The following is a 26,775-nucleotide window of genomic DNA, read 5'->3' on the forward strand; positions in this document are numbered from 1 at the left end:
ATCACTCTAACAAAAGGAATTTTTAAGTTTATATAATTGGAATTTTAATACTTTTGTGTAGTGACTAAGAGCTATATAGTGGACATAGATTGGATATAACTTTTTTTTAAGTTGATATATAACAACTTCTAAAATGAGAACTAGTCTAGAATGAATTTAAATTCTTTTTTTAGAAGTTGGATTATGGGGCTCCTGGGTACCTCAGTTAGTTAAGTGTCTGCCTCTTGATTTTGGCTCAGGTCATGGTCTTAAGAGTCATGGGATCCAGCCCTGCAGAGGGCTCTTCACTCAGCGGGGAGTCTGCTGGAGGGTCTCTCTCTCCCTCTCTCCTGACCCCTCCCCCACAAGTAAATCTTTTTTTAAAAGTTGCATTATAAGTGGTGACAAAAGAAAAGGCTTCTATCTAAAAGAGTAATTCCTTAGGTATAATTTATCATATTTAATATGATAAGTAACATGCTTCATACAGTTTTGTATTACATGAACCCATAAAACAATGTAGATATTCTTTATAGTGTTATATGTTTGACGGTGTTATTCTACTTTAAAAGTATTTATATTTAGAAAAAACTGTAGTAATCATATCTTCGCTATATCTAAAACTTAGTTTAGGATTCCTTAAGTCAATATAGTAAAATAAATTAGGCCTCAGTCCATGACTTTTGTGGTCATTTTTATAATGACATGCAGAATTGTTTCATCAGAGTTCAGAAATACCCAACAGTAATGACTATCAAACTTTTTTTAGAAGGGAAGGCTATTTGGTTACTCTGTTGAAGAGGAAATTCTAATTTCACTCTAAGATTATATTATTCTTGGGTAAAATAGTTTCTCTTTATCCTTGTGTGATGACCTAGGGCACAGAGTGGTGGCAAGAATAATTATTTCCTTCATTAGCAGACATTAAACCGTTTTCCCTGTTTTAGCAGATACTTAACGTATTAATATTAAACATCTGATGTAAAATTTGTACATAGTTTTGATATTGTTTGTTTTGTCATTCTGCAGGCAGTAGGATATAGTTGTATGCCCAATAATAAAGATGAAGATGGGCTGGTGGTTTTAGTTTTCAACAAAAAAGAAACAGATATTCGAAGCCAACAACAGCAGTTGGTAGAATCATTGCATAAAGTTTTGGGAGGAAACCAGACCCTTACTGTAAATGTAGAGGGTATTAAAACATTGCCAGATGATCAGTAAGTATACATTAAATGTACTACTTATTTCTTTGCGCCGTGGTCCAAAGAGAGTGAGCCAACAGCGTTTTTGTTGCGAAAGCACTAATTCAATCTTTGAGCAGAATATTATTACTCAGATAGTTATTATTCGGTATTTATAACAACATTTGTTTAAAAGCTTTTTTGCTTATCTTGAGAGTTACTTTTATTTTATATAGATTTATGTATCTGTCTATCAGAGGTGGGAGGAGCAGGCAGGGAGAATCTTGTAAGGTCTACACCCAGTGCAGAGGCCAAGTGATCTCACAACCCTGAGATCATGACCTGAACTGAAATCAGGAGTTGGACATTTAAACCAACTGAGCCACCCAGGTGCCCCTTAGTCTTAAGAGTTCTTAACTTACCAGATACTAATGATTCCTTAGATTTTTCGTCAGAAACAGGAAGAAACGTTCATCGTGGCTGTGTGTGCAAATCAAAGGCCACAAAGATGTTATTAGAAAGTTTTAACTGATTACTGTTCATACTCATTCATGGAGAAATATGACTCATTTACTTCTTGTGTCTTCTGTATAATTTTCATACTTAGTGGTAAAAACATTTACTTTGGGATATGTTGGGTTAGAAGAATTATTTTTTTAGAAAAGATTTTATTTATTTGACAGAGATCACAAGTAGGCAGGCTGGCAGAGGGAGAGGGGGACGGAGGCTCCCCGCTGAGCAAAGAGCTCAATGTGGGGCTCGATCCCAGAACCCTGAGACCATGACCTGAGCTTAAGGCAGAGGCTTAACCCACTGGGCCACCCAGGCGCCCCTAGAAGAATTAGTGAAATATAATAACTGAGATCAGATAAGTTCAGCAGAATCTCCAAAGTACTTCTCAATTCTAGAAAAGATAGTAACATTTACGTAGGACTTTGCAGTGAAGCAAACCTTTGATAAGTATCATATGTCTCATTTTAACTGTCATTTAAGTTGATATACAAGTGAACATAACATTAAGTAAGTGTTCCTTATTTTCCAAGATTTAAGAAAATACTATTTTCTCTTCTAAAACGATTACTGAATTCAACTAGCACCTTTCGAAAATCATATGCTACATTGGTACTGAGTTGTAGCTACGAGTTTTGTGCTGTTTTATAACTTGGTTCTTTGTCTCCCAGGACAGAAGTTGTCATTTATGTTGTTGAGCGCTCTCCGAATGGTACTTCTAGAAGAGCCCCAGCTACAGCACTGTGTGCCCATTTTGAACAAGCGCATGTAAAAACACAGTTGCAGCAACTTGGAGTTGCCCTTTCTATGACTAGAACTGAACTTTCTCCTGCGCAAATCAAACAGCTCTTACAGAATCCTCCTGCCGGTACGTTTGTAGTCACAGATTTGAGGAAGTGAAAGATTTAGAGATAAAAATGCTTCCCCTGTTTTGGGAGGTATTAGTTGGTTATTAATAAAACTAGTGTCTATCATGTCTTCTAATTCGGGACAAAGTTTTGAATGTTTCATTGTATTCATTCATTTAGCTTTCATATTTTATCGTTAATATGCTTGTTAGAAATGTTGGGAAATGACAAACTAAAGAGAATCCATAATCCATCTACCCAAAGGTAATTTACTTTTAATATTTTTATTTTCTTCTAACTTGTGCTGAGAATTCGAGTAAAACCTAAGTAAGTGTTCTCACCAAAAAAGATGATGTAGAGGGCATAACTAGATTGACTGTGTTACAGATCCAGTTTATCTCCTTCCCACAGAAATAGCTACTCCTACTAATTTATTAGTCTTTTACCTGTGATTTGAATATAGCATATGTACATGTAAATCCTTAAAACAAAAAAAGGATTCTGCACTATACATCTACTGCGACTTGCCTTTTCAGTTGTAGTATTTCGTAGCCCTTCCCATCCCATACCAGTACACACTGGTAAATACTCTTTTTAAAAATCTACATGGAATACCACGGATGTACCTTACTTCACTTCACTTCTATGTCATTTCCACCTTTTCATCATTATAAACCATGCGACAATTAAACAGCCTTGCAAATATGTCTTTTAGAATAGCTCTCTGGTAATGAAATTTGAGTCGAGATTAGGTATATTTTATGTATTGTTAGATACTGCCCGGTTGCTCTCCAAAGAAAGTTGTATACATACTGTGACCGGAATGTGTTCTGTTTCTCCTGTTTTTCTTCTTTAATATTTTCTCATTTTGGTCTATTTTTGCCAGCAATGAGATTATCAGTCTTTTTTAATTTTGCCATTCTGTTGAAAAATCACTTACTTTCATTACCATTTCCCGATTTCTAATCATTTGAGCATTATGTTTATTAGCCGTGTTTGTATCTTTAGTGAATTAACATTTCATGTCCTTTGCCCATTTTCTATTAGATATTTTTGTCTTCCTTTCTGATTTATAGGAGCTTTTTCTATTTTCTGGAGGTTAATCTATTATCCTATAGGTTGTAGATATTTCCTTTCAGTCTACAATTTTTTTCAAAGCTTTATCCTCACAAAAATTTTCATTTTTGTAATTTTCACACTGAATAGTCATTTTTCATTACAGCTTCTGGATTTTTTTAAATCTTACTTTAGGCAGGCCTTTCCCATACAAATAATTATAAAAACAGTGAATAGTTTCTTTCAGAAAAAGTATTTCTCCTTTTTGTAGGTGTTGATCCTATTATCTGGGAACAAGCCAAGGTGGATAACCCTGATTCAGAAAAGTGAGTATACCTTCATCTTATTTTCAAATAAGGACTAATATTTGCTGAAGAATGTTGACACCTGGCTGGTTCAGTCGGTAGAGCATGAAACTCGTGGTCTCAGGATTATAAGTTCAAGTCCCACGTTGGGCTGGGAGCCTACTTGTTGACTGACAAGGCTGTATAGTGTGGTGAAAACCTTGAAATCTGAGTATCATTCCCCTAATTTTGCCTTTAAAAGTATAAGTTTTGACTGAACTTTATTTCTTTATTCGTAAAATAAGAAAGTTGAAAAAAATCTGTGATTTAACATTGTTGATTTCATAGTCATTGATCTGTCTTTGAACCCTAGAAATTTATTGTGAAATTACATGAATGTTATTACAAAAGCCCTAATTTCTGGTACTTTGTAATAATAGTAAAAGGCTTAAGATCTGATAATTAACCACTTGGATTTCTTCAGGTTAATTCCTGTACCCATGGTGGGTTTCAAAGAACTTCTTCGAAGACTGAAGGTTCAAGACCAGATGACTAAGCAGCATCAGACCAGATTAGATGTAAGCATTTAGCTTCATTCTCTGCCTCTGGCAATAGTTAAAAGAGATTATAGACACTTCTTTTTACTGTGTGGATTACTATTATGTCTTAGAGTTAAATAATACGGAGCATGCTGTAAAATTAACAATTATAGTTTTGTGCAGCTGCTTAGTAGAGAGCCTTAGCCTCTAAAATCATGTAAATCTGATTTGGTGTATTTTAACAAAGAATTTAGAATTGTTGGCTTACCATTGCTATTAGGCTGTTACATCCTTTTGCAGCCAGGGAATGCATATTATTATTATTTTGGGGTGGGCGGGGGGCTTTTTAAATTTAAACTCAATTAGTTAACATACAGTGTATTACTAATTTCAGAGGTAGAGTTCAGCGATTCATCAGTTGCATGTAACATCACCCAGTTACCCCATCCCCCCATGCACCACCCTTCCAGAAACAGTTTGTTCCCTGTAGTTAGGAGTCTCTTATGGTTTGACTCCCTCTCTGTTTTCATCTTACTTTATTTTTCCTGGGTTTGATTCTTTCACTAACCAGAATCATGCTGTATGTATTGTCCTTTGATGTGCTTGTTGGAGATGTTCTTAGCCTATGACACTCCTTTTATCCCTTATATATTCAACAGAATTAGTGTCACTCTTTGGGTTGCTTCATTCTGTTGTTATAATTTTTTTTTTTTTTAAGATTTAATTTTTTTTTTATTTGACAGAGAGATTGCAAGTAGGCAGAGAGCCAGGCAGAAAGAGAGAAGCGGGGAAGCAGACTCCCTGCTGAGCAGAGAGCCAGATGTGGGGCTCGATCCCAGGACCCTGGGATCATGACCTGAGCCAAAGGCAGAGGCTTTAACCCACTGAGCCACCCAGGTGCCCCTGTTGTTATAGTTTTGCCCACTTTTGTGCACAGACTTGAGCACAGGGGCTGGAATTTGAGGAGAGCAGTGTCAGTTTGAGTCCCTGGCAGTCTGAGGTGAAGGCATGTTAACTTGGCATTGAGCAGGTGGCAGGCTGTGCATGCTGACTTAGGCAGGAGGGCAGCTGGACTATGGATTTGGGGCTCACAGGCCAATGGCATCTGTCTGTGAGGAGACGCGTTTGCCGTTAAACTTCTGTTTTTCTGGGAAACTCTGTCTCTCTTTCTATTCTGAATGAAAGCCTTGCTGGATAGTGTTCTTGGCTCTAGATTTTTTTCTTTTAGCACTTGGAATTTATCATGCTGCTCTCTTATGGCCTGCAAAGTTTCTGCTGAAAAACCCACTGATAGCCATATGGGGTTTCCCTTGTATGTAACTGCTTTCCTTTCTCTTGCTGCTTTTAAAATTCTCTCTCTATCACTACTTTTGGCCATCTTATTTACTTTGTGTCTTGGTGCAGACCTCTCTGTGTTGGTTTTGTGGGGGGCTCTCTGTGCCTCCTGGATCTGGATTTCTCTTTCCTTCCCTAGATTCAGGATTTTTTCAGCTCTTATTCCTTCAGACAAATCTGCCCCCTTTTCTTGCTCTTCTCCTCCTGGGATCCCTATCATGCAACTGTCATGCTTGATAGTGTTGCTGAGTTCCATGGGTCTATTCCCATTTTGGGTATTATTTTCCCCCTCTCATCTGCTCAGCTTGATTACTTTTCATTACTCTGTCTTCCAGGTGGCTGATGTGTTCTTCTGCTTCCTCTTGTTTGCTGTTTATTCTCTTTTTAATTTCATCTAGTGAGTTCATTATCAGTAATTGGTTCTTTTTTAAGTCTCATCTCTTGGTGGAGGGTCTCATGGAGGTCGTGCACTCTTTTCTCAATTTTAGCACGTGTCTTTATGAGCATTACTTTAAATTTGCTGCCAGACGGATTACTTATCTGCATTTCATTTAGGTCTCTTGCTCTGATTTTGTTCTACTCTTTGATTTGGGACATATGCCTCTGTCTCCTCATTTTGTCTGCTATTGTGTCTGTTTCTATGTTAGGAAAGTCGGCTGTGTCTCCCGCACTTGAGGGTAGCGACTTTATGAAGAGGCCCTGCAGTGCAGTGTCTCCACAGAAAAGGCTGCATCAAGGTGTCTCCTAAGTGTTTTGCTCCGGGGTGTCCTAACATGGCGAGCTCTGTTTGCCTTCGGTACAGCCTGCAATGGCTCTCTGCCTGTTGTGGGCAGAGTCTGGTGCCTGTAGTGTTGGTGGGCCAGTCCAGGGTTGCCTTGGGCTTGAGTTGAGTCAGAGCAGGTGTTTGCCAGAGATGAAGTAGCACCAAACTGCAGGCACTTTCCCTGTGTTGTCCCCTGAGAAGCTGCTGCTGGCGGGTGGGGCCCGCAGTCAGACCAGCTGCCTGCCCTAGCCCGCCGCTGGACTCAGAGTCAGACTGGTATGTGGTTATCTTCCCCTCTCCCTGGAGCAGGACTCACTGTGGAGTGATGCCGGCCCTTGTCTGCGCTGCATGCGCACTGCCAGGCTGTGGCACTGTGTGGTGGATCGCCTTCGCCTGGCCTTTTGTCCGTGTTGGGCTGTGGAGTCTGTCCTGCCAGTTTTCAGGTTGCTTTCTGGGTTATTTATGCCGATGTGGGTGTTCTCTAGGCAGCCACGCGGCAAGAGGTGAGCCTTGGGTCCTCCTACTCTGCCATCTTCCCAGCAGCCTCTTGCATATTATTTTCTTAATTAAACACTTTTATTTATAAGTCCTTACCAAAACAAAGGCTAAAGTTGTGATCCTTTTTTTTATTGTGTCAGTCACCACACAGTACATCATTAGTTTTTGATATAGTGTTCAAGATTCATTGTTTACGCATCACACCCAGTGCTCGATGCAATACGTGCCCTCCTTAATACCCACCACCAGCCTCACCCACCTCCCCTCTAAAACCCTCTGTTTGTTTCTCGGAGTCCACGTCTCTTGTGGTTCGTCTCCCCCTCCAATTTCCCCCCCTTCACTTTTCCTTTCCTTCTAATGTCTTCCCATGTTATTTCTTACGTTCCACAAGTGAAACCATATGATAATTGATTCTCTCTGCTTGACTTACTTCATTCAGCATAATCTCCTCCAGTCCCATCCATGTTGATGCAAAAGTTGAGTATTCATCCTGACTGCTGAGTAATATTCCATTGTATATATGGACCACATCTTCTTTATCCATTCGTCTGTTGAAGGGCATCTCGGCTTTCCACAGTTTGGTGATTATGGCCATTGCTGCTATGAACACTGGGGTACATATAGCCCTTCTTTTCACTACATCTGTATCTTTGGGGTAAATACCCAGTAGTGCAATTGCCAGGTCATAGAGTAGCTCTATTTTTAATTTTTTTGTGGACACTCTACACAGTTTTCCAGAGTGGCTGCACCAGCTTGATTCCCACCAACAGTGTAAGATGGTTCCCCTTTCTCCGCATCCTCTCCAACATTTATTGTTTCTTGCCTTGTTAATTTTTGCTGTTTTAACTGGTGTAAGGTGGTATCTCAATATGGTTTTTAATTGTATTTCCCTGATGGCTAATGGCGAAGAACATTTTTTCATGTGTCTACAAGCCATCTGTATGTCTTCATTGGAGAAGTGTCTGTTCATGTCTTCTGCCCATGTTTTGACTTGATTATCTATTTTTTGGGGGTTGAGTTTGAGAAGTTCTTTATAGATTTTGGGTATAAGCCCTTTGTCTGTAATGTCATTTGTGAATATATTCTCCCATTCCTTGGGTTTCCTCTTTGTTTGTTTGTTTTTTAAAGATTTTATTTATTTATTTGACAGGCAGAGATCACAAGTAGGCAGAGAGAGAGGAGGAAGCAGGCTCCTCGCGGAGCAGAGAGCCCGATGTGGGGCTCGATCCCAGGACCCTGGGATCATGACCTGAGCTGAAGGCAGAGGCTTAACCCACTGAGCCACCCAGGCGCCCCTCCTCTTTGTTTTGTTGACTGTTTCTTTTGCTGTGCAGAAGCTTTTTATCTTGATGACGTCCCAGAAGTTCATTTTTGCTTTTGTTTCCTTTGTCTTTGGAGATGTGTCTTTGCAAGAAGTTGCTGTGGCCGATGTCAAAGAGGTCACTGTCTATGTTCCCCTCTAGGATTTTGATGGATTCCTATCTCATATTGAGGTCTTTCATCCACTTTGAGTTTATCTTTGTGTGTGGTGTGAGAGAGTGGTCGAGTTTCATTCTTCTACACATAGCTGTCCAGTTTTCCCAGCACCAGTTACTGAAGACACTTTTTTCCACTGGATATTTTTTCCTGCTTTGTCAAAGATTATTTGACCATAGAGTTGCAGGTCCATATCTGGACTCTCTACTCGGTTCCACTGGTCTGTGTGTCTGTTTTTGTGCCAGTACCATGCTGTCTTGGTGATCATAACTTTGTAATAGAGCTTGAAATGAGGCAACGGGATGGTCCTAACTTGGTTTTTCTTTTTCAGCATTTCCTTGGCTATTCGGGGTGTTTTCTGGTTCCATACAAATTTAGGATTGTTTGTTCCAGCTCTTTGAAAAATGCCAATGGTATTTGGATTGGGATGGCGTTGAAAGTATAGGTGGCTCTGGGCAGCGCAGACTTTTAACAGTGTTTATTCTTCCGTGAGCATGGACTGTTTTCCCATCTCTTTGTGTCTTCTTCAGTTTCTTTCATGAACGTTCTGCAGTTCCTCGAGTACAGATCCTTTACCTCTTCAGTTAGGTTTTTGGTGCTATTGTAACCAGAATCAATTCTCTCATTTCCCTTTCTACAGTTTCATTGTTAGTGTATAAGCAGCTGATTTCTGTGCACTGATTTTTGTATCCTGCCACGTTACTGAATTGCTGTGTGAGTTCTAGTAATTTGGGGGTGGAGACTTTTGGGTTTTCCATATAAAATGTCATGTCATCTGCAAAGAGAGAGAGTTTGACTTACCTTTTATTTCTCTTTGTTGTCTGATTGCTGTTGCTAGGACTTCCAGTACTATGTTGAACAAGAGTGGCGAGAGTGGGCGTCCTTGTTGTGTTCCTGATCTCAATGGAATGACTGTCAGCTTTTCCCCATTGATAATGACATTCACTGTCAGTTTTTCATAGATGGATTTGGTGAAGTTGAGGAATGTTCCCTCTGTCCCTATACTCTGAAGAGTTTTAATCAGGAAAAGATGCTGTACTTTGTCACATGCTTTTCTGCATCAATTGAGAGGACCATGTGGTTCTTCTCTTAGTCATTTGTTCTGTCACCTTGATTGCTTTGCGAATGTTGAACGAACCTTGCATCCCAGGGATGAATCCCACCTGGTCATGGTGGATAATCTGTTTAATGGGCTGCTGGATCCTGTTTGCTAGGATCTTGTTGAGAATCTTTGCACCCATATTCCTCAGGGATGTTGGTCTGAAATTCTCCTTTTTGATGGGGTCTTCGCCTGGTTTGGGGATCAGGGTAATGCTGGCTTCATAGAAAGAGTCTGGAAGTTGTCCTTCTGCTTCTATTTTTTGAAACAGCTTCAGGAGAATAGGTACTCTCTCTTCTTTGAATGTTCGGTGGAATTCCCCAGGGAATCCATCAAGTCCTGGGCTCTTGTTTTTTTGGGAGGTTTTTGATCACTGTTTCAGTCTTGTTACTAGATACTGGTCTGTTCAGCTTGTCAGTTTCTTCTGTTTCAGTTCTGGAAGTTTATAGGTTTCCAGGAATGCATCCATTTCTTCTAGGTTGCTTAACTAGTTAGCATATAACTGTTGATAATAATTGCTGATGAATGTTTCTATTTCCTTGTGTTAGTCATGATCTCTCCCCTTTCATTCATAATTTTATTAGTTTGGGTCCTTTCTCTCTTCTTTCGGATTCGTCTGGCCAGTGGTTTATCGATCTTATTCTTTCAAAAAACCAGCTTCTAGTTTTGTTGATGTGTTCTACTGTATCTCTCGTTTCTAATTCATTGATCTCTGCTTTAATCTTAATTATTTCCCTTCTTGTGCATGGGGTAGGCTTAATTTGTTGTTGATTCTCCAGTTCTTTAAAGTGTAAAGAGAGTTTGTGTATTCAGGATTTTTCTTTCTTTCTTTCTTTCTTTTTTTTTTTTGAGGGAGGCTGGAATGGCTTATGTATTTAGGCCCTTAGGACCACCTTTGCCACATCCCATCGGTTTTGGGCCAGTGTGTCTTCATTCCCATTGGTTTCCATGCATTGTTTAAGTTCTTCTTTGATTTCCTGGTTAATCCAAACATTCTTGAGCAGGGTGGTCTTTAGCGTCTAAGTTTTTGAATGTCTTACAAACTTTTTCTTTTTTTCTTTTTCTTTTTCTTTTTTTTTACAAACTTTTTCTTGAGATTGAGTTCCAGTTTCAAAGCGTTGTGGTCTGAGAATATGCAGGGAATAATCTCAGTCTTTTGGTGTCAGTTGAGACCTGATTTGTGACCCAGTATGTAGTCTATTCTGGAGAAAGTTCCATGTGTGCTCGAAAAAAATGAGCATTCTGTTGTTTTAGGGTGGAATATTCTGTGTATATATGAGGTCCATCTGATCCAGTGTGTCCTTCAAAGCTCTTGTTTCTTTGTTGATTTTCTGCTTAGATGGTCTGCCTGTTGCTGAGAGTGGCGTCTTAAGATCCCCTACACTTAATGTTTTCTTATCAGTATGTCTTTTTACTTAACAGTTGCCTTATGTAATTGGCTGCTCCCATGTTGGGGCATAAATATTTACAATTGTTAGATCTTGGTGGATAGACCCTTTAAGAATGATGTGGTGTCCTTCTGTATCTTTGACTACTACAGTCCTTAGCTTAGAATCTAATTTGTCTAATATGAGAATCGCTACCCCAGCTTTCTTTTCAGACCCGTTGGCATGAAAGATGCTTTTCTACCCCTTCACTTCCAGTCTGGATGTATGCTTAGGTCCAGAATGCTTCTCTTGCAGACAGCATATGGACGGGTCCTGTTTCATTATCCGTAACCTGTGCTGTTTTATGGGCCCGGTTAGGCCATTCATGTTGGGAGTGATTATTGAAAAATGTGTTTTATTGTCATCCTATTGCCTGTGAGGATCTTGCTTCTATGGATTGTCTCTATATTTCTGTTCTGTTACCACTCTTGGGGTCTTTCTTTTATAGAACCCCCCTCCTTAGTATTTCTGGTAGTGCCAGCTTGGTGGTCATATAATCTTTTAGTCTTTGCTGGTCTTGGAAGCTCTTTATCTCTCCATCCATTCTGAACGTCAGCCTTGCTGGATAAAACATTCTTGGCTGCATGTTCTTCTCATTTAGTGTCCTAAATATGTCTTGCCAGCCCTTTCCGACTTGCCAGGTCTCTGGGGACAGGTCTGGTGTTCCTCTGATGTTCCTCCCTCTGTACATAAAGAATCTCTTCCCCCAGCTGCCCTGAAGACAATTTCTCTAAATTTCTGATTCGCGAATTTCACGATCACATGTCTGGCGGTCTTTCTGTCCTCGTTGATCTTGGGGGTGTTTTCTCTGCCTCTAGGCCAGGAACAAGGCCTGGTGCGTTATTTTCAGTCAGTCTGACTTGGGCGGAGTTGCCCTGCCCATCAAGGGGCCCGGCTCCGTGGAAACCGTTTTTTTCAGGCTTTTGCTCTCTGGGGGTTTTGTTCTCTGGCAGTTTTTCTGCCTTTTCAGAGGGTGAGAGCAAAGTAGAAACTGTCCGCACCCAGACCTGCGCCTGCTTCTCTGCCACAGTTTGCTCCTCTCTGAATGGTCCAGAGCACAGATTCCGCCTCTCTGCAAACTCCATTCAGCACCGCAGCCTCCCACAGGCAGCGCGCATCCCCAGCCACCGTCTCAGTGGTCGCCCGAGGACCCCTTGTCCCTGTCCTCCCATGCCACCAAAACGGCGAGCGGTACTGGTCCGGGTGAGCCCGGTCCTGGTGGCTGCCAGTTCCCAGGACCGCTGACTCGAGCCCGTGCCAGGTGCGCTCAGCCCTGGCGACGGTGAGGCAGCGGAGGTGGCTGTGGGGGTCGCCGCCAGCCCCAGGGACCGCCGACTGGAGCCCGGGCCAGCGCGCTCCGGTGCGGGCAGACGCGGCTGCGGCCGTCCTGTGACCACGGGCTTCGGTCTGTGCGTGCGGCTGCCCCGTCTCAACAGTTGTCCCTGAGATCGCTGACGTTCTGTTTGAGCGCTCTTACCAGGCCCTCCCCACTTGCGGCCACCAGTCTCCCAAGTTACTGCTGGTCCCCAAGTGCGGGCATTTCCGCACCGGGGTATGACTTCCCAGCGGCTCGCTTCTCTGGCGGCTCCCTCCCCTTCTGTGTGCGCTCCCGGCGCTCCCCGCCATCGTCCGCCGGCCCTGCGGAGATGCGGAAGTGTGTCATCTGCACGTCAGGCTGATGTCACCGGTGTTCCGAGCGCCCCGGTAGGTAGCTGGTAGGTAGCTAGTCCTTTCAGGGGACCGGTTGCAACAGGGTCTCCTGCTGCTCCGCCATCTGGCCTCTCCTCCCGGTTGTCGTTCTCTCGGTTGGCGGCAGTCGTAGATGAATGAAGCACGTGCATTCCTGAGTGCTGACGTCTAGCTAGTATCTTACGAAGTAGACTTTATAATCAAATACTTACCGGCTCGTAACGGTTACCTCCAACTCTCTTCCGCAACTTCTGCAACATACTCGTGCAGACGGAAGAGTGAAAAGCGCCCCGCTTTACCCACAGCGCCTTTTGCGGTCTGCTGGCTCTGGTACAGGTTCTCCCGCGGGGGGCGCCCGGGGGGAGGGGGGCACAGTGGATTCAGCCTCTGCCTTCGGCTCAGGTCATGGTCTCAGGGTCCTGGGATCGAGCCCCGCATCGGGCTCTCTGCTCAGCGGAGAGCCCGCTTCCTCCTCCGCCTCTGCCTGCTTCTCTGCCTACTTGTGATCTATCTTTCTCTGTCAAATAAATAAAAAAGAAAAAAAAGTTCTCTCACATACATTGACCCAGTGTCTGCTTTGGTATAATTTACACCCGTTCTCTCTGGCACTGATTTGTAGGTAATCACTGTGCTTCCTGTGGTAGCCCTACACATATTTGAACGTTGTGATCATTTCTTCCTATTATTCTCTTCTCTGGCTGTAAACTTAAGCATGGGTTTTCATGGGACATGATTTCCAGAGCCTTCATTATCTTTGGGCTGGACACAGTGGGTTTATCAGGATCATTTTTTTTTTAATAAACATATAATGTATTTTTATCCCCAGGGGTACAGGTCTGTAAATCGCCAGGTTTACACACTTCACAGCACTTACCATAGCACATACCCTCCCCCCAGCAACCCTCTGTTTGTTTTGTGAGATTAAGAGTCTCTTATGGTTTGTCTCCCTCCTGATCCCATCTCGTTTCATTTATTCTTCTCCTACCCCCCAAACCCCCATGTTGCCTCTCACTTCCTCATATCAGGGAGATCACATGATAGTTGTCTTTCTCCGATTGACTTATTTCACTAAGCATGATACCCTCTAGTTCCATCCACGTCGTCACAAATGGCAAGATTTCATTTCTTTTGATGGCTGCATAGTATTCCATTGTGTATATATACCACATCTTCTTTATCCATTCATCTGTTGATGGACATCTAGGTTCTTTCCATAGTTTGGCTGTTGTAGACATTATCAGCATCATTTTTTAAATGAGTTGCCACGGTACTATAAATTGGAATGACCACAGTTCTCCAAAGAAAGACCAAAGAAGCTGGACCCTCTGGTTTTTCGTCTTAGTAGAGGTTTGTCAATTTTGTTGATCTCATCAGAGGACCAAGTTTTTGGTCTCCATTAATTTTTCTCTAGTATTCTGTTTATTATTTCATTTCTCTTTTTAATCATTTTCTTCTGCTTGCTTTAGGTTTATTTTTCTCTTTTTCTGGTTCCTTTAGGTAGCAGTTTAGGTTATTAATTTGAGACTTTTTTCCTAGTACAGCATTTAATGCTAATAATTTCCTTCTCAGCACTGCTTTAAGTCCCACAAAATCTGATAGTCATATTTTCATCTCTGATACATTACAAATATTTCCTAATTTCACTTGAGAGTAGTTTTTTTGACTAATTGTTTCATTTCCACATGTTTGGAGCTTTTCCTTTTCCTTTTGTTGATTTCTAGTCTAGTTCTTTTATGGTCAGAGAACTTTGATTTCCGTTGTTTTAAGGTTTTTAACCCACATTCCTTTGAAAAGAATGTAGATGATGATGTTTTGGCTGGAGTTTTCTATTAGAGTCAGTGAGATCTGGTTGGTAGATTGTTCAAGGTCTTTATTTTTGTTGATTTTTCTGTTTACTAGTTCTATTTTTCCTTAGTTATTGCTGGTTGAGAAAACCACTGTATTCTTTTGTGTCTGGAAGCCCGCCAACTTCTCAAAACTGGGGTGGGGGAAGTGCCTAATATACATAGTATCAAACGTGGCTACCTACTTTTGTTCCCTCAGCATGACCTGTCACTGGAAAGTTTCCTTCGAAGGTGACCTGTCCAGGTGTACGTACTAAAATATGTCTGGCACAATCTTCTTATTCTTACCCTCTTTCTTAAAACCTCTTAGTATAAGCCATGCCATAGAATGATTGATCATGATAGGAACAACTATGGATTAATTCAGAATGGGTAGCTTTAATGAAATCAGATTTAGCTCCCATCTGTAAGGTTAAGACTTCATAAGACAGAACAGTATGATTTCAAGCCAGGCAAAGAGCAAATCCAAGACACAGAGGCATAGAAATGTATTTGGTTGTGTGATTAAGATCTTTCCTTTTCCCTTACGCTTGATCACTCCCTCTTAAGTATTTTGTAACAGCTAAGACTAGACTATACTGTACTTTCCAGAGTTAGTGGAAACTTAATGGTCTATTAAGGCCACTCCTGGATGTCACTTTATAGCTGTTAACTTTTTCCATTCATGGGCTGGTTGTTAATATTACTAAAAATTCCTTGTTTCTGAAGTATATGTTTTATTTTTCTGTATGCTTTGTCTTATCACTAAATTTCCTAGAGCTCTTAAACCTTTGAATGGTACTTTTTAATTTTCAGATCCACAAAGGGGAAGAAATGTAAAGCAGATTTAAAGAGTTTATATTTTGAGAGATGACTGTCTCATTTTAGAATTAGATTTTGCATATAGATAACCCTGATATTTGTGATGTCTGTACTTACCTTCAAAACTTTTTAAAATAGATCATATCTGAAGACATCAGTGAGTTACAGAAGAATCAAACTACGACTATGGCCAAAATTGCACAATACAAGAGGAAACTCATGGACCTTTCCCACAGAACCTTACAGGTAGTACTTTGCAAATTTTTTTTGAACATTCTTAAGACTGTATGTGAGACCATGCTTAATAGAGAATTACATAGTGAAAGGAAGTAAGAGTAATTTGAAAATGAAAGTACTGATCTTTTCTCAGTAAAACTTAGGCAGTGGAGGAGAGGTCTCACAGGAGTGGGTGAAGAAAGTAAATACATTCTAAAATTCACATCTTACTGAGAGGGTAGAACCAGTGAAGAAATAAATCGTCTTGGTGCAAAGAAAGCCGGTATCAGATCACTAATGTTTTCATAAAAGTGGTATGGAAAAAAAACTCTCGATTTTCAGTGCTAGAAAGGGGAGTATAACCATTAATGAAAAAACAGGATGAAAAACAACAACAGAACTTCAAAATTAGCAAAAGGGAAGAAAAGCATGAACAACAACAAAAATTGAAATTGTAAACTATCATGAAGACAGAAACATACCTACCAGAATCAATGGAATACAGGAAGAGCTGTAGACAGAGTAAAATTTATAGCCTTTAAGCCTTCATTTTAAAATACAAACACAAAAATAAGGAACCTAGTACTCACGAAGTTAGAACATCAAGAGAGGCTGGTAAGAGAGAAACAAAGATGTGAAATGAGTGAAACCAGAAAATTAATCATGGTACAGAAAATAAGTTGAAAGCTGTATCTTTGAAAAGTTCTTTTAAAATAGCTAAGTATTTTATGAGTCTGAAGAAGGAAAAGAATTAGCAGTGAGAAAAGAAACATTACTATAGATAACACAGAACAGAATGAGAAGATACGACATGCAGTTCACAGCACCAAATTTGGGAGCTGGAGAAAATCGCTAAATTTTGCTGATTGCAATTTTGCTAAAAACTCATCAACAGAGACGCAAACATCTTAAATAGACTATAGAAACAATTGAGAAACTTACAAATATCAACCATGGAAAAAATACCAAGGCCAGATAGTTTGATTGATGAACTCTAACCACTAAAGAGCTAATTCCGAAGTCGTAGGAAATATATATAGACCATCTCCTCATTTTTTAAAATAACTTCGAGATAAAATTCACCAGCCATACGACACACCCATTTAAAGTATACAGTTTGGTGGTTTTTAGTATATTTAATCTGTGCAACATTGCTACCATCGATTTTTGAAATTTTCGTCGTCCTAAGAAGAAACTCCATCCCTAGTAGCAGTCAGTCACTCCCCATTTCATCCAGACCTCCCAGCCCTAGGTAGCCACTTTCTGTCTCTACGGATTTGCCTGTTCTGGACGCTTCAGATGACTGGAACAGGAGGCGTGCGATCTTCTGTGACCGGCTTCTGTCATGTAGCATATGATGTTTTCAGGGTTCATCTGTGTTGTAGTATGTAATACTTCTTTTTATTGCTGAATAATATTCCATAATATTTTTAATCTGTTCATCAATTGATGAACGTTTTGGTTGTTTCCCGTTTGGTTATTATGAATGTTGCTGTTAACATTGGTGTACAAATGTTTGTGTGTATGTATGCCTGCATTTTTCGTGGGTCCATAAGCCTACCATTGGAATTACCTGATCATGTGTAACTCTGTTTAACGTTTTGAAGAACTGCTAAAAACTGTGTTCCAGAGCAGCCGGGCTATTTTACATCTGTTTTTGATCCCCCAAAATAAAAATCTAGTAACAGATATGTCTAATAAATAGAGATAGAAATTTTGCTAAGTGAAAGCAGCCAGATTTAAAGGCTACATATGACATGATTCTGTTTTTATGGTGTTAGGCAAAAAGCAAAACTAGAGACGGAGAACAGATGCATCGTTGCTAGGGGCGGGTAGTCGGGAGAGGAGGAACTACAAGGAGTTAATGGAAATGTTCTGTGTCTTGATTGTGGCAATGGTAACGTGACTTTATCAAGATGCATAGTAACTGTACACCTCAAGTGGGTGGATTTTGTTCTAATGTGGATTAGACCTCAGTAAATCTAATCTAAAACAACAGTGCAGTAGTTTCAAATGAAATATAAGCAAAACGATTCCAACTACTTATCAAATCCTGTAAGAATATACTGTGACTGAGTGAGGTTTATTTCAGGGATGTGGGGTTGGTTTTATAACAGGAAATCTATCAGCATATAATTATCAGCATATAATTTACGATCAACACATTAAAGAAAATATGAAAAAGATTGTTAGCAAAAATTCAAAGAAAGCACTAAAATCACATTTCAGAAAGTATTATTATTGTGTTACCTTGGAGGTTTTCATAAATATATAAAGGTAAGTAGCTAACAAACATTGGAAAAGATTTTTTGCTAATGACGTGATTGTGTATCTAGAAAACTCAAGGAAAAAGACAATATGGTAAGATGTCTAGATACAAGGTAAAGGTACAAAAACCAAAATTTCTTTATGCTGCTAGTGGAAATAGGAAAATATTCCATTTACTATGATGAAAAAATTATAAAATACTTAGGAATAAATTTATGAGGGAAGTAAAAAATGTGAAATAAAGTCTTTACAAATAGACATATAAACCTCTTAGGTGCGACTTACTGTTCATTTTATAAGATTAAAAAAATACAACTTTTAAAGCCCTAATTAAAATCCTTCAGTTCATAAAGAATAGGTTTTGGCAATAGCTTTTGGGGAAACAAAATAGTGAAAGGGACTTGTCAGATTTTAGAACCTGTTTTAAAGGTTCTGTAACAAATCAGTGTGGGATTGGCATAGGATTGGACAAAAAAGATCAATGGAACAGAACAGAGAACCCAGAAATAGATGCCAGTATAACTTAAGATTTAGTATGATAAATGATAATATTTCAGTTCCGTAGGTTTATGTAATAAAAATGCTAGAGTAACTGGCCCTCTAGGGGAAAAAAAATGGACTGCTGTGTTTTACCACAGACAAAAAATGAGTGGATGAAAGAGATTTAACTCTAAGAAATTTATGAAGAAGCTACATGTACAGCCCTAGGGACTGGAGAGATTTTTGGCCAGAAAGCCAGGAACTAGAAAACAAAATTGGCTACATAATTAGAAAATTTTCTATAGCAAAAGGTGCCAGAGCCATTTGCCAATGGTCGTGTGACAGATACCAGAAAAAATTGAATTTGCAAATGGCACTAATTATTCATACTATACAAAGATATCCTTCAATTTTGACCAAAAAACCCAACTGAGGGGTGCCTGGGTGGTTCAGTGGGTTAAAGCCTCTGCCTTCGGCTCATGTCATGATCTCAGGGTCCTGGGATTGAGCCCCGCATCGGGCTCTCTGCTCAGTGGGGAGCCTGCTTCCCTCTCTCTCTGCCTGCCTCTCTGCCTACTTGTGATCTCTGTCTGTCAAATAAATAAATAAAATCTTAAAAAAAAAAAAAAAAAAGCCCAACTGAAATATGGGCAAAGAATGTGTAAAGGCAGTTCACAGAAGAGCAAATGCAAAGTAGTTCTTCACTTTTAAAAGATGTTTCTTTAATTTTCAGGAAAGGGCAGATTAAAGAAAAAATGTGGGCTCCATTTGTACTCGTTCAGGGAAAATTCAAACAACTTATTGCTGATTGGAATGTGGGGAAAGGGGTACTTTCATGTGGCCTATGAATCTAAATTGTTTGTGAAACAGTTTAGCTTCTTTTAGACTAAAAACATGCTTTTAACCCCAGCAGTTTCATTCTTGGGGGTGGGAGGTCTATATAAGCGAATCTATAGATATAAAAATATTTATTACAGGGGCGCCTGGGTGGCTCAGTGGGTTAAAGCCTCTGCCTTCGGCTCAGGTCATGATCTCAGGGTCCTGGGATCGAGCCCCGCATCGGGCTCTCTGCTCCGCGGGGAGCCTGCTTCCTCCTCTCTCTCTGCCTGCCTCTCTGCCTAGTTGTGATTTCTCTCTGTCAAATAAATAAAAAATATTAAAAATATATATATTTATTACAGTATTTATAATATCAAAACTAGAGACAACATATATGCCTCTCAATAAGAGGAATAAATAAATAATTGGTCATTAATGCATGAAAAATTATGCAGGCATTAACAACAAATTAGAGGCATGGATCAGCACACTAATGCAGACCGCCAAGTAAAAATCCGCAAACCTGATTCAAATCCTGAACTGTTAAGATTCCTGCTGTATTCTTAGTGTATGGTTGAGCTGGTTTCTTTCACCTGACTGCAGTAGAATTCGTCGCATAAGTAAAGAGAAGCATGATTCTGTCGGCATTGCTGGCGGCTTTTCTTCACGCAGGTCCTGATCAAGCAGGAAATCCAGAGGAAGAGTGGGTACGCCATCCAGGCGGACGAGGAGCAGTTGCGAGTCCAGCTGGACACGATTCAGTGTGAACTGAACGCACCCACCCAGTTTAAGGTAGGCGTTTGTAAGACTGTGAAGCTAGAATTTAGTCTTCAAAAAGAGGAGTTTTATATACTGGTAATTACTAAAATATTTTGTCATCTTTAATCAAAACTTCCTTACTCAAGTAGATTCTTAGTGTTGGTTTTGGCCTGCGTTAGTGTTTTAGTGTTAACGTAATCGTGTTAGTAACAGAGGGAGAATGAGACAACTTACTAGAGTAGTACCATCCTTCTAAGAAAAGAAGATTGTCTTGGGCTGCCTGGCTGACTCAGTCACATGTCCAACTCTGGATTTTCCGCTCATGATCTCCGGGTCATGAGATTGAGCCCCGTGGCAGGCTCCCTGCTCAGTGGGGAGTCTCCTTGACATTCTCTCCCTCTCCTTCTGCAACCCCCCCAACACATGCACGCAGACTCTCAAATAAAGAGATCTTAAAAGCAACAACAAAACCTGTGGTTAGCAGTTGTAATCTGACTTGGTCTTCTGTTTAGGGCCGACTAAATGAACTGATGTCCCAAATCAGGATGCAGAATCATTTTGGAGCAGTCAAATCTGAGGAGAGATACTACATAGATGCAGATCTGTTACGAGAAATCAAGCAGGTAAGTGCACCAGCAGCGCCTTTTAGAAAGGGGAAGTCACTTCACATCCATTAGGCTTGCTGCTACCCGAAAGAGAAACAGAGTTGTCGACAAAGATGTGACTAGAATACAATCCTTGCGCATCGCTGGTGGTGATGTAAAATGGTGTGGCTGCTGTGGAAAACAGTTTTTCCAAAAATTAAGGCTCTGCGGACCGTCTGATGCCGCGGTTCCGCTTCTGGAGATACACCTGGAGGAACGGAGAGCCGGGACCCCGATGTTGCGCACCTGTGTTCCTGTCCGAACTCCCGGTGGCCAAAATGTGGAAGTGACCAGGTGTCCGTAGACCGATGAAAAACCAGATACGGTGGATATACGTTGTAGGATACCATTCAGCCTTAAAAGCAGAGAAAATTCTGACACCCCCTGCAACATGGATGAATCCTGAAAATGTTAGGGCAAGTGAAATAAGCCAGTGTAGGAGGACACATTACAGGATACCTAGTGCAGCTCACGGTAGAATGGCAGTTGCCAGGGGCGGGAGGGGAGGGGAGTGAGGAATGCCTACTTGCGAGGTACAGGTTTATTTGGGAAGATGAAAGTTCTAAAGGCAGAGTTTCTATAATGTGCATATACTTAATGGTGCTGAATTGTACACTTTGAAGAATGGTTAAAATGGATATTTCTATGTTTTTCATATTTTATAATAAAAGATGATTCAGTTAGTAGAGGCAGAAAGTTCCCTAGACCCTGGTATTTCAGTGGTAGGGCGTGGCGGCGGCACCTGAGAGGACATCAGAGATGCATCTTCTCAGCCCTTACTCTCTACTGCTTCCTCTACACTTTATTTAAGGTCGGTGATTTGTATGTACATTAGAGTCTGAGAAGTAACTGCCCTGTGTCCTGTATTCCCAGCTTGTACGCCACAGAAATTGCAAAAAGGTCCAGTTATGGATCCCCTCAGCCCTCAGGGGACCTAGGTGGAGCCTGGGGTGGCCAAAACCACTCCATTTGAAAATTTTGGGGAAGTACTGCTCTAGCTTTATTTTCTCCAGTATAAATACAGTCAGTTATTTTTCATTAAATTATATCTAAAGATAGAAAAATGGTAAATTTTCTAGAACATATTGGGTGGGAGTGTTGGCATGGCCCTGAGGATTTTAGATGGTTAAAATTGTCTTCCACAAATCCAGTTTTATTAGGTGCTTTGGAATGGATATTGTCATTTTATACAGCTGAAGGCCAGTTTGGCCCCTGGGTTCTTGCGAACTTAGGTACATACACACTTGATTATATCCCATTGTAATATCTACAGTAAAATTAGCTGGGAATGATTTCAGGCTGTCGAGGTAAAGAACTGTATTAAGAGTTTATGCAGTAATCGGGAGTAACGTAAGCACCTACCCGAAACAGTAAAAAGCAGTGTTTGTTTGGGGATTGAATCACATCTCATCACCTAGTTGAGGAACTTGACCAGGTTTTTTACCTGCATCTCAGTTTTATCTGCAGCACCAAAGGGGGCTTAAAAGAATGTTAAGTAACCTATTTATTAGCGGTGAGGCTCTAAAAACTGCCTTAATGCCTGGACACTTGAAATCATCAGCAGCTGTGGTTACCACCAGTACCGTCGTGTACTTGATACTCAAAACCGGAAAACTCCGTTTACAGAGCGAGGATTGTGCTGGTCATCTGTATTCGGGTACCTTCTTGCATTCTATTTTAATATAAAATCTGCATCTTCTGTAAAATTTCTGTTGAAGATAGTCATTGGATCTTGTTTTTCACAGTGTGTTATTCTGGGTCACAGAAGTGTGGTCGCAGAAGATGGAGTGCGGCTGTTTGGTGCGCGTGTGCCCTGGAGAGCAGCGGTTCAGGGCTGTGTTGCCAGTAAAAGAGTGAAAAAAAGTCCTTATTCGTGTGGGCAACTTGCAGCTTAATAGATTACTACATTAATCTATTTTTTAAATTCCTTCTAGCATTTAAAACAACAACAGGAAGGCCTCAGCCACCTGATCAGCATCATAAAAGATGACTTAGAAGACATCAAGTTGGTAGAACACGGATTGAACGAAACCATCCACATCAGAGGTGGGGGCTTTAGCTGACAGTGCACAGACCTCCGCCAGCGGCTTGTGAAACTGTCCTCTGCTACGGCAGACCTTCCGGGAATGACACTGACCACACGGAAGGGAAAAAGGAAAACAGTCCTCTCCTGGCTTTGGAGGAGGTTACTGACGAATTATTTTTCATCAGATCTGAAATGACATCCGCGTCACAGCTCTTCAGAGAGAGCCTCCGGCAGACTTACGCCTGAAAGCTGTTCTCCACTATAAAAGAGAAGTACGTGATCACTAAAATTTGTACTGTTGTACATTTTGACAACAGCATTGTTCTTAAAACTAATCAGTGTTTAATGATTATTTTCCATTGAGCCTTTACTCTGCTTTCCATAGCAAGTAGATAGGAAACGCCTGCTTTGCACACGCCAACATAAACTACACAACCACGTGGCTGTTGGAGCTTTGTACTTCAGAGTGTCAACGTACGTCAGTTTTTATACATTTGTGAATTCATCTGTGGGAGGAGTAAAGGAAATCGAAGAGTATTTAATGATTAATGTGGTTTTCTTTTCATTCTATAAAGATTTGAAAATATATTTTTGTATTTACTTATTTACAGAACACATTTAAGTGATTAGGGTATAGCAAAATTACATTTTATCATTTTTGCAACTTTTTTTGGGTTTTTTAGGCCTTTTTATTTCTAAAGATGAAAAAGGAAATAAATTCTTGATTGTAATTACTTTTATGTAATTTTGTCTGATGCTTTATTTGGCTATGGGAGAGTAACCATGTGTTCACAAGTATTAAATCATAATCACAGCTCAAGAATTTCAGTCTTTCCTTGAGTCTGATTTTTCCCACCTAAGGAAAATGTATCAATGATGTCATATTTTGACTAGGTTATGGCAAATAAAACAAAAGTGTCATCTATGGTAAAGAATTCCCTATCGTTAGTATTTGAAAACACTAGAAAATCTGAATTAGACATCATGTGAAAGTGATTTTTTAACAGTCCGATAATTTTGAACAATTTCTGACTAGTCTTCATCCTGGCCTGTCGACCCCTCTTGTAATGCTCTAACGTTGCACTGACTTGTAACGAGGGGTGTTTGAGAAACAGGCCCGTGAACCTTGCCACTGTGTTTACAGGGAAGGTGAGGAGTGGTACATACCCAGAGGTCATCCTTTCAGATCCCACTGGACAAATCTGTCCACTTGCAAACCAGGAGACTGGTAACTTTTTTAAATGATTCTGATTCTAAGTTAGCTGCTAAAAGTTTGCAGCCACTTTTCCCAAACTGATGGCATGCAAACGTGTCATACCCTCTGCCGTCAGACCTTCCTGATCGATTCGCTGCCCTTCCAGCTGTGCTGCCAGAGGAATTTCTCTTCCCTTGTGTTTTCTCCTTGGCCCAGAACACAGCCAATCTCACTCTTCTCTTCCATGTAGCAGAGTATTGGAGGAATTTCTGCCCTTCTAGACACCCTCATATTAGGACGGCTTGTTGACCTGACCAATGAGCAGTTTCACTCCTTGAGCCGTAAATGCTAGCGCACAGACTGCTAATCACGCATGCCACGTTCCCTTCTCTAGCCTTTCATTTTTCATGCTCTCATGTTCTTGGGCTGATACTTTCACAAGATAAATACTCCTAGGCAGGGCCAGGATCTCCTTTTTTTTTTTTTAAGATTTTATTTATTTGACAGAGAGAGATCACAAGTAGGCAGAGAGGCAGGCAGAGAGAGAGGAGGAAGCAGGCTCCCCACGGAGCAGAGAGCCCGATGCGGGGCTCGATCCCAGGACCCTGAGATCATGACCTGAGCCGAAGGCAGCGGCTTAATCCACTGAGCCACCCAGGCACCCCCAGGATCTCCTTTTAAAGACCAGCCCAGCCTGCCTCGTAAGTTTCAAGCCCACGGACCACATGTGTTGAGGCGGCTCTATCCTCCTCCTGTGGCCTTTCAGAGAACGGGACTTGGTAGAGGTGCGGTCGGAGCAAGTACAGGACAGATTCTTGTGTGCTGCGTAGGAAGGGCAAGGACCCACTTTGGCCTGAGGACTAAGCTGTGTTCTCCAGCACAATTTCTAGAAGTTTTAACGGACAGTCCACTCCAAATTCTGAACGCCAGGAGAGGTGAGCAGCACCGCATGCACCGGGACTGCAGGGAAGATGGCGGCGTGGGAGGTGCGGGGCTCTCCTCCCGCCAGAGACACCGAAGATGAGCCAACTCTGAAAGTGACCTCAGCACCAACAGCCCGGCTCTTCCACAGCTACAGACAGAAACACACACGCTCAGGGCAGGGGCCGCGAAGGTGCAGCTGAGAATCCGCTAGTGTGGTGGTCACCCCCGAGCAAGAGGGATACACGGGCATGGAGGGCTTCCCGGAGGAGGGGATCAGATCTCAACTACGGCACTCCCGACCCTGGAGGTCACGGAGGAGATGAGCCACAATAACCTCTGGCTTGAAAATCAGCGGGACTTCTCACTGGGGGAGACTTGGAGGGCAACAGGAAACAGACTCCACACTTAAAGGGCCAGAGCCCTATACAACTGGGTTCAAGAACCAGCACGGAGGCAGCAGTTCAGTGTCTGGCTCACTCGGGAAGATTTATGGACTGATGATAAGGTAAGTGCTGGAGGAGTCTGATCTGTAGCTGCTCCACGGAAAGACATGCCGGTGCCCAGCTGTTCTTGACCTCCCTCCTTGAGCTTCACCGGCCAGAGCTGGCAGGAATCCACTGACACTCCACCTTCCCTGCTACCCTGCCTCGCCCAGCCCTGGTGTTACCCTGTGGACTTGTCTCAGCAGGCTCCTCTCCAGAGCAGCTCCCGCTGCGCTAGGCCCAGCAGGCAGCCTCTTCCTAGCACCCCCTGCCCCACCCTCCCAAAACAAATCCTGCCCCAGGGAGCTGGGAGAGGGACCAAGCCCTGCCCTCCAGCACACACACAACAGTTGCAGGGAGGCCTCTCAGCCACCTGCACCAGGAACTAACCGCCCCCGTCAGGACATCCAGAGCAGCTGCAGCCATGCCTGGCAGCCGTGCAGGGAACAAGCCCCACACACCGGTGTGTCCACAGCAGTCGTGACCAGTCAACGCAGCCAGCCCTGCCCACCAGTACGCGTGCAGCCGCGGCAGCCAGGTCTCACACTCACCTGTGCCAGGGGCCGGCTCTAACCACCAGGGCATCCTTAGCAGTCATGGCCCAGTCACAACAGGAGGGTGCGTGCAGCCCACACATGACCCCCCTGGAGTGCTGGGTCTTGGTGACCAAAGGGACTACGCTCCTAGGCCCCACGGGATGACTTCTACATAAGACCGCTACTTTCAAGTCTAGGAGATGGAGCTGACGTACCCAATCCATAGAAACAGACAAAATGAGACAACGAAGGAAGACAAATCTCCGGAAAAGAGCTAAGTGAAACAGACAAGCAACCTACTTGATAAAAGTTCCAAATAATGGTCATGCTCAGACTTGAGACCAGAGTGGATACACCGAGAACTCTAACAGAGAAGTAGCAAACAGAACAAAGAGCCAGTGAGAGCGGAAGAATAACCGAAATGAAAACTACGCTAGAGAACCAAGAGCATGTCAGATGGCGCAGAACAGCTCACCAAACCAGAAGACGGGGTAGTGGGAACCACTGAAGTTGAGCAAAAAAGAATTTTAAAAAGAAGGCTAGGGAACGCTGCAATATCAACTGTACTAACATTTGTTTTAGAGGGATCCCAAGAGAAGAGCGAAAGAGGCAGAAAACTCTAGGGAAGGAAATGGGCATCAGGTCCGGGAAGCCCCAAACAAATGAATCCAAGAAGGTCTACACCAAGACACATACTAATTAAAATATCAAATCAAAGATAAAATCTTAAAAGCAGCAAGAGAAAAGCAACTAGTTCCATACGAGGAGAAACCCCTTAAGACTATGAGCTGACTGTTCACCAGAAACTGCGGGCCAGATGTGAGTGGCATGATACATTAAAAGTGCTGAAAGGAAAAAACCTAAAGCCAAGAATATTCTATCCAGGAAAGTTATTCAGAATTGAAGGAGAGATATAGAGTTTCCCAGCAAAATTTTTAAAAATTCCACTTTACTAAACCAGCCTTATAAGAAATGTTAAAGGAACTTCTTCAAGCAGAAAAGGCCATAACTAGAACCATGAAAGAAATATTTCACTGGTGAAAGCAAAATATAGTAAAAGTACGAAATCACTTATAAAGCTAGTATGGAGGTTAAGA

At 41.7% G+C, this 26,775-nt stretch overlaps 1 protein-coding gene across 2 annotated transcripts in view; it reads left to right on the forward strand.

The window, feature by feature from the left end:
- Positions 1–23,418, forward strand: part of NUP54 (nucleoporin 54) — a 33,943-nt gene extending 10,525 nt beyond the window's left edge. Inside the window, exons 5-12 of one of the 2 annotated variants that reach the window (XM_045997051.1) lie at positions 1,009–1,196; positions 2,342–2,538; positions 3,846–3,900; positions 4,343–4,436; positions 15,468–15,575; positions 19,785–19,904; positions 20,384–20,494; positions 22,450–23,412. In XM_045997051.1, the coding sequence (XP_045853007.1) occupies positions 1,009–1,196; positions 2,342–2,538; positions 3,846–3,900; positions 4,343–4,436; positions 15,468–15,575; positions 19,785–19,904; positions 20,384–20,494; positions 22,450–22,578 (1,002 nt within the window). In that variant the 3' untranslated portion in view covers positions 22,579–23,412. Of the gene's footprint in view, positions 1–1,008; positions 1,197–2,341; positions 2,539–3,845; positions 3,901–4,342; positions 4,437–15,467; positions 15,576–19,784; positions 19,905–20,383; positions 20,495–22,449 lie in introns of both variants that reach the window. The other variant, XM_045997050.1, reaches the window with a different exon arrangement.
- Positions 23,419–26,775: the final 3,357 nt, after the last annotated feature.

This window comes from Meles meles, chromosome 2 (genome assembly GCF_922984935.1).
Source record: "Meles meles chromosome 2, mMelMel3.1 paternal haplotype, whole genome shotgun sequence".
Taxonomy (NCBI): Eukaryota; Metazoa; Chordata; class Mammalia; order Carnivora; family Mustelidae; genus Meles; species Meles meles.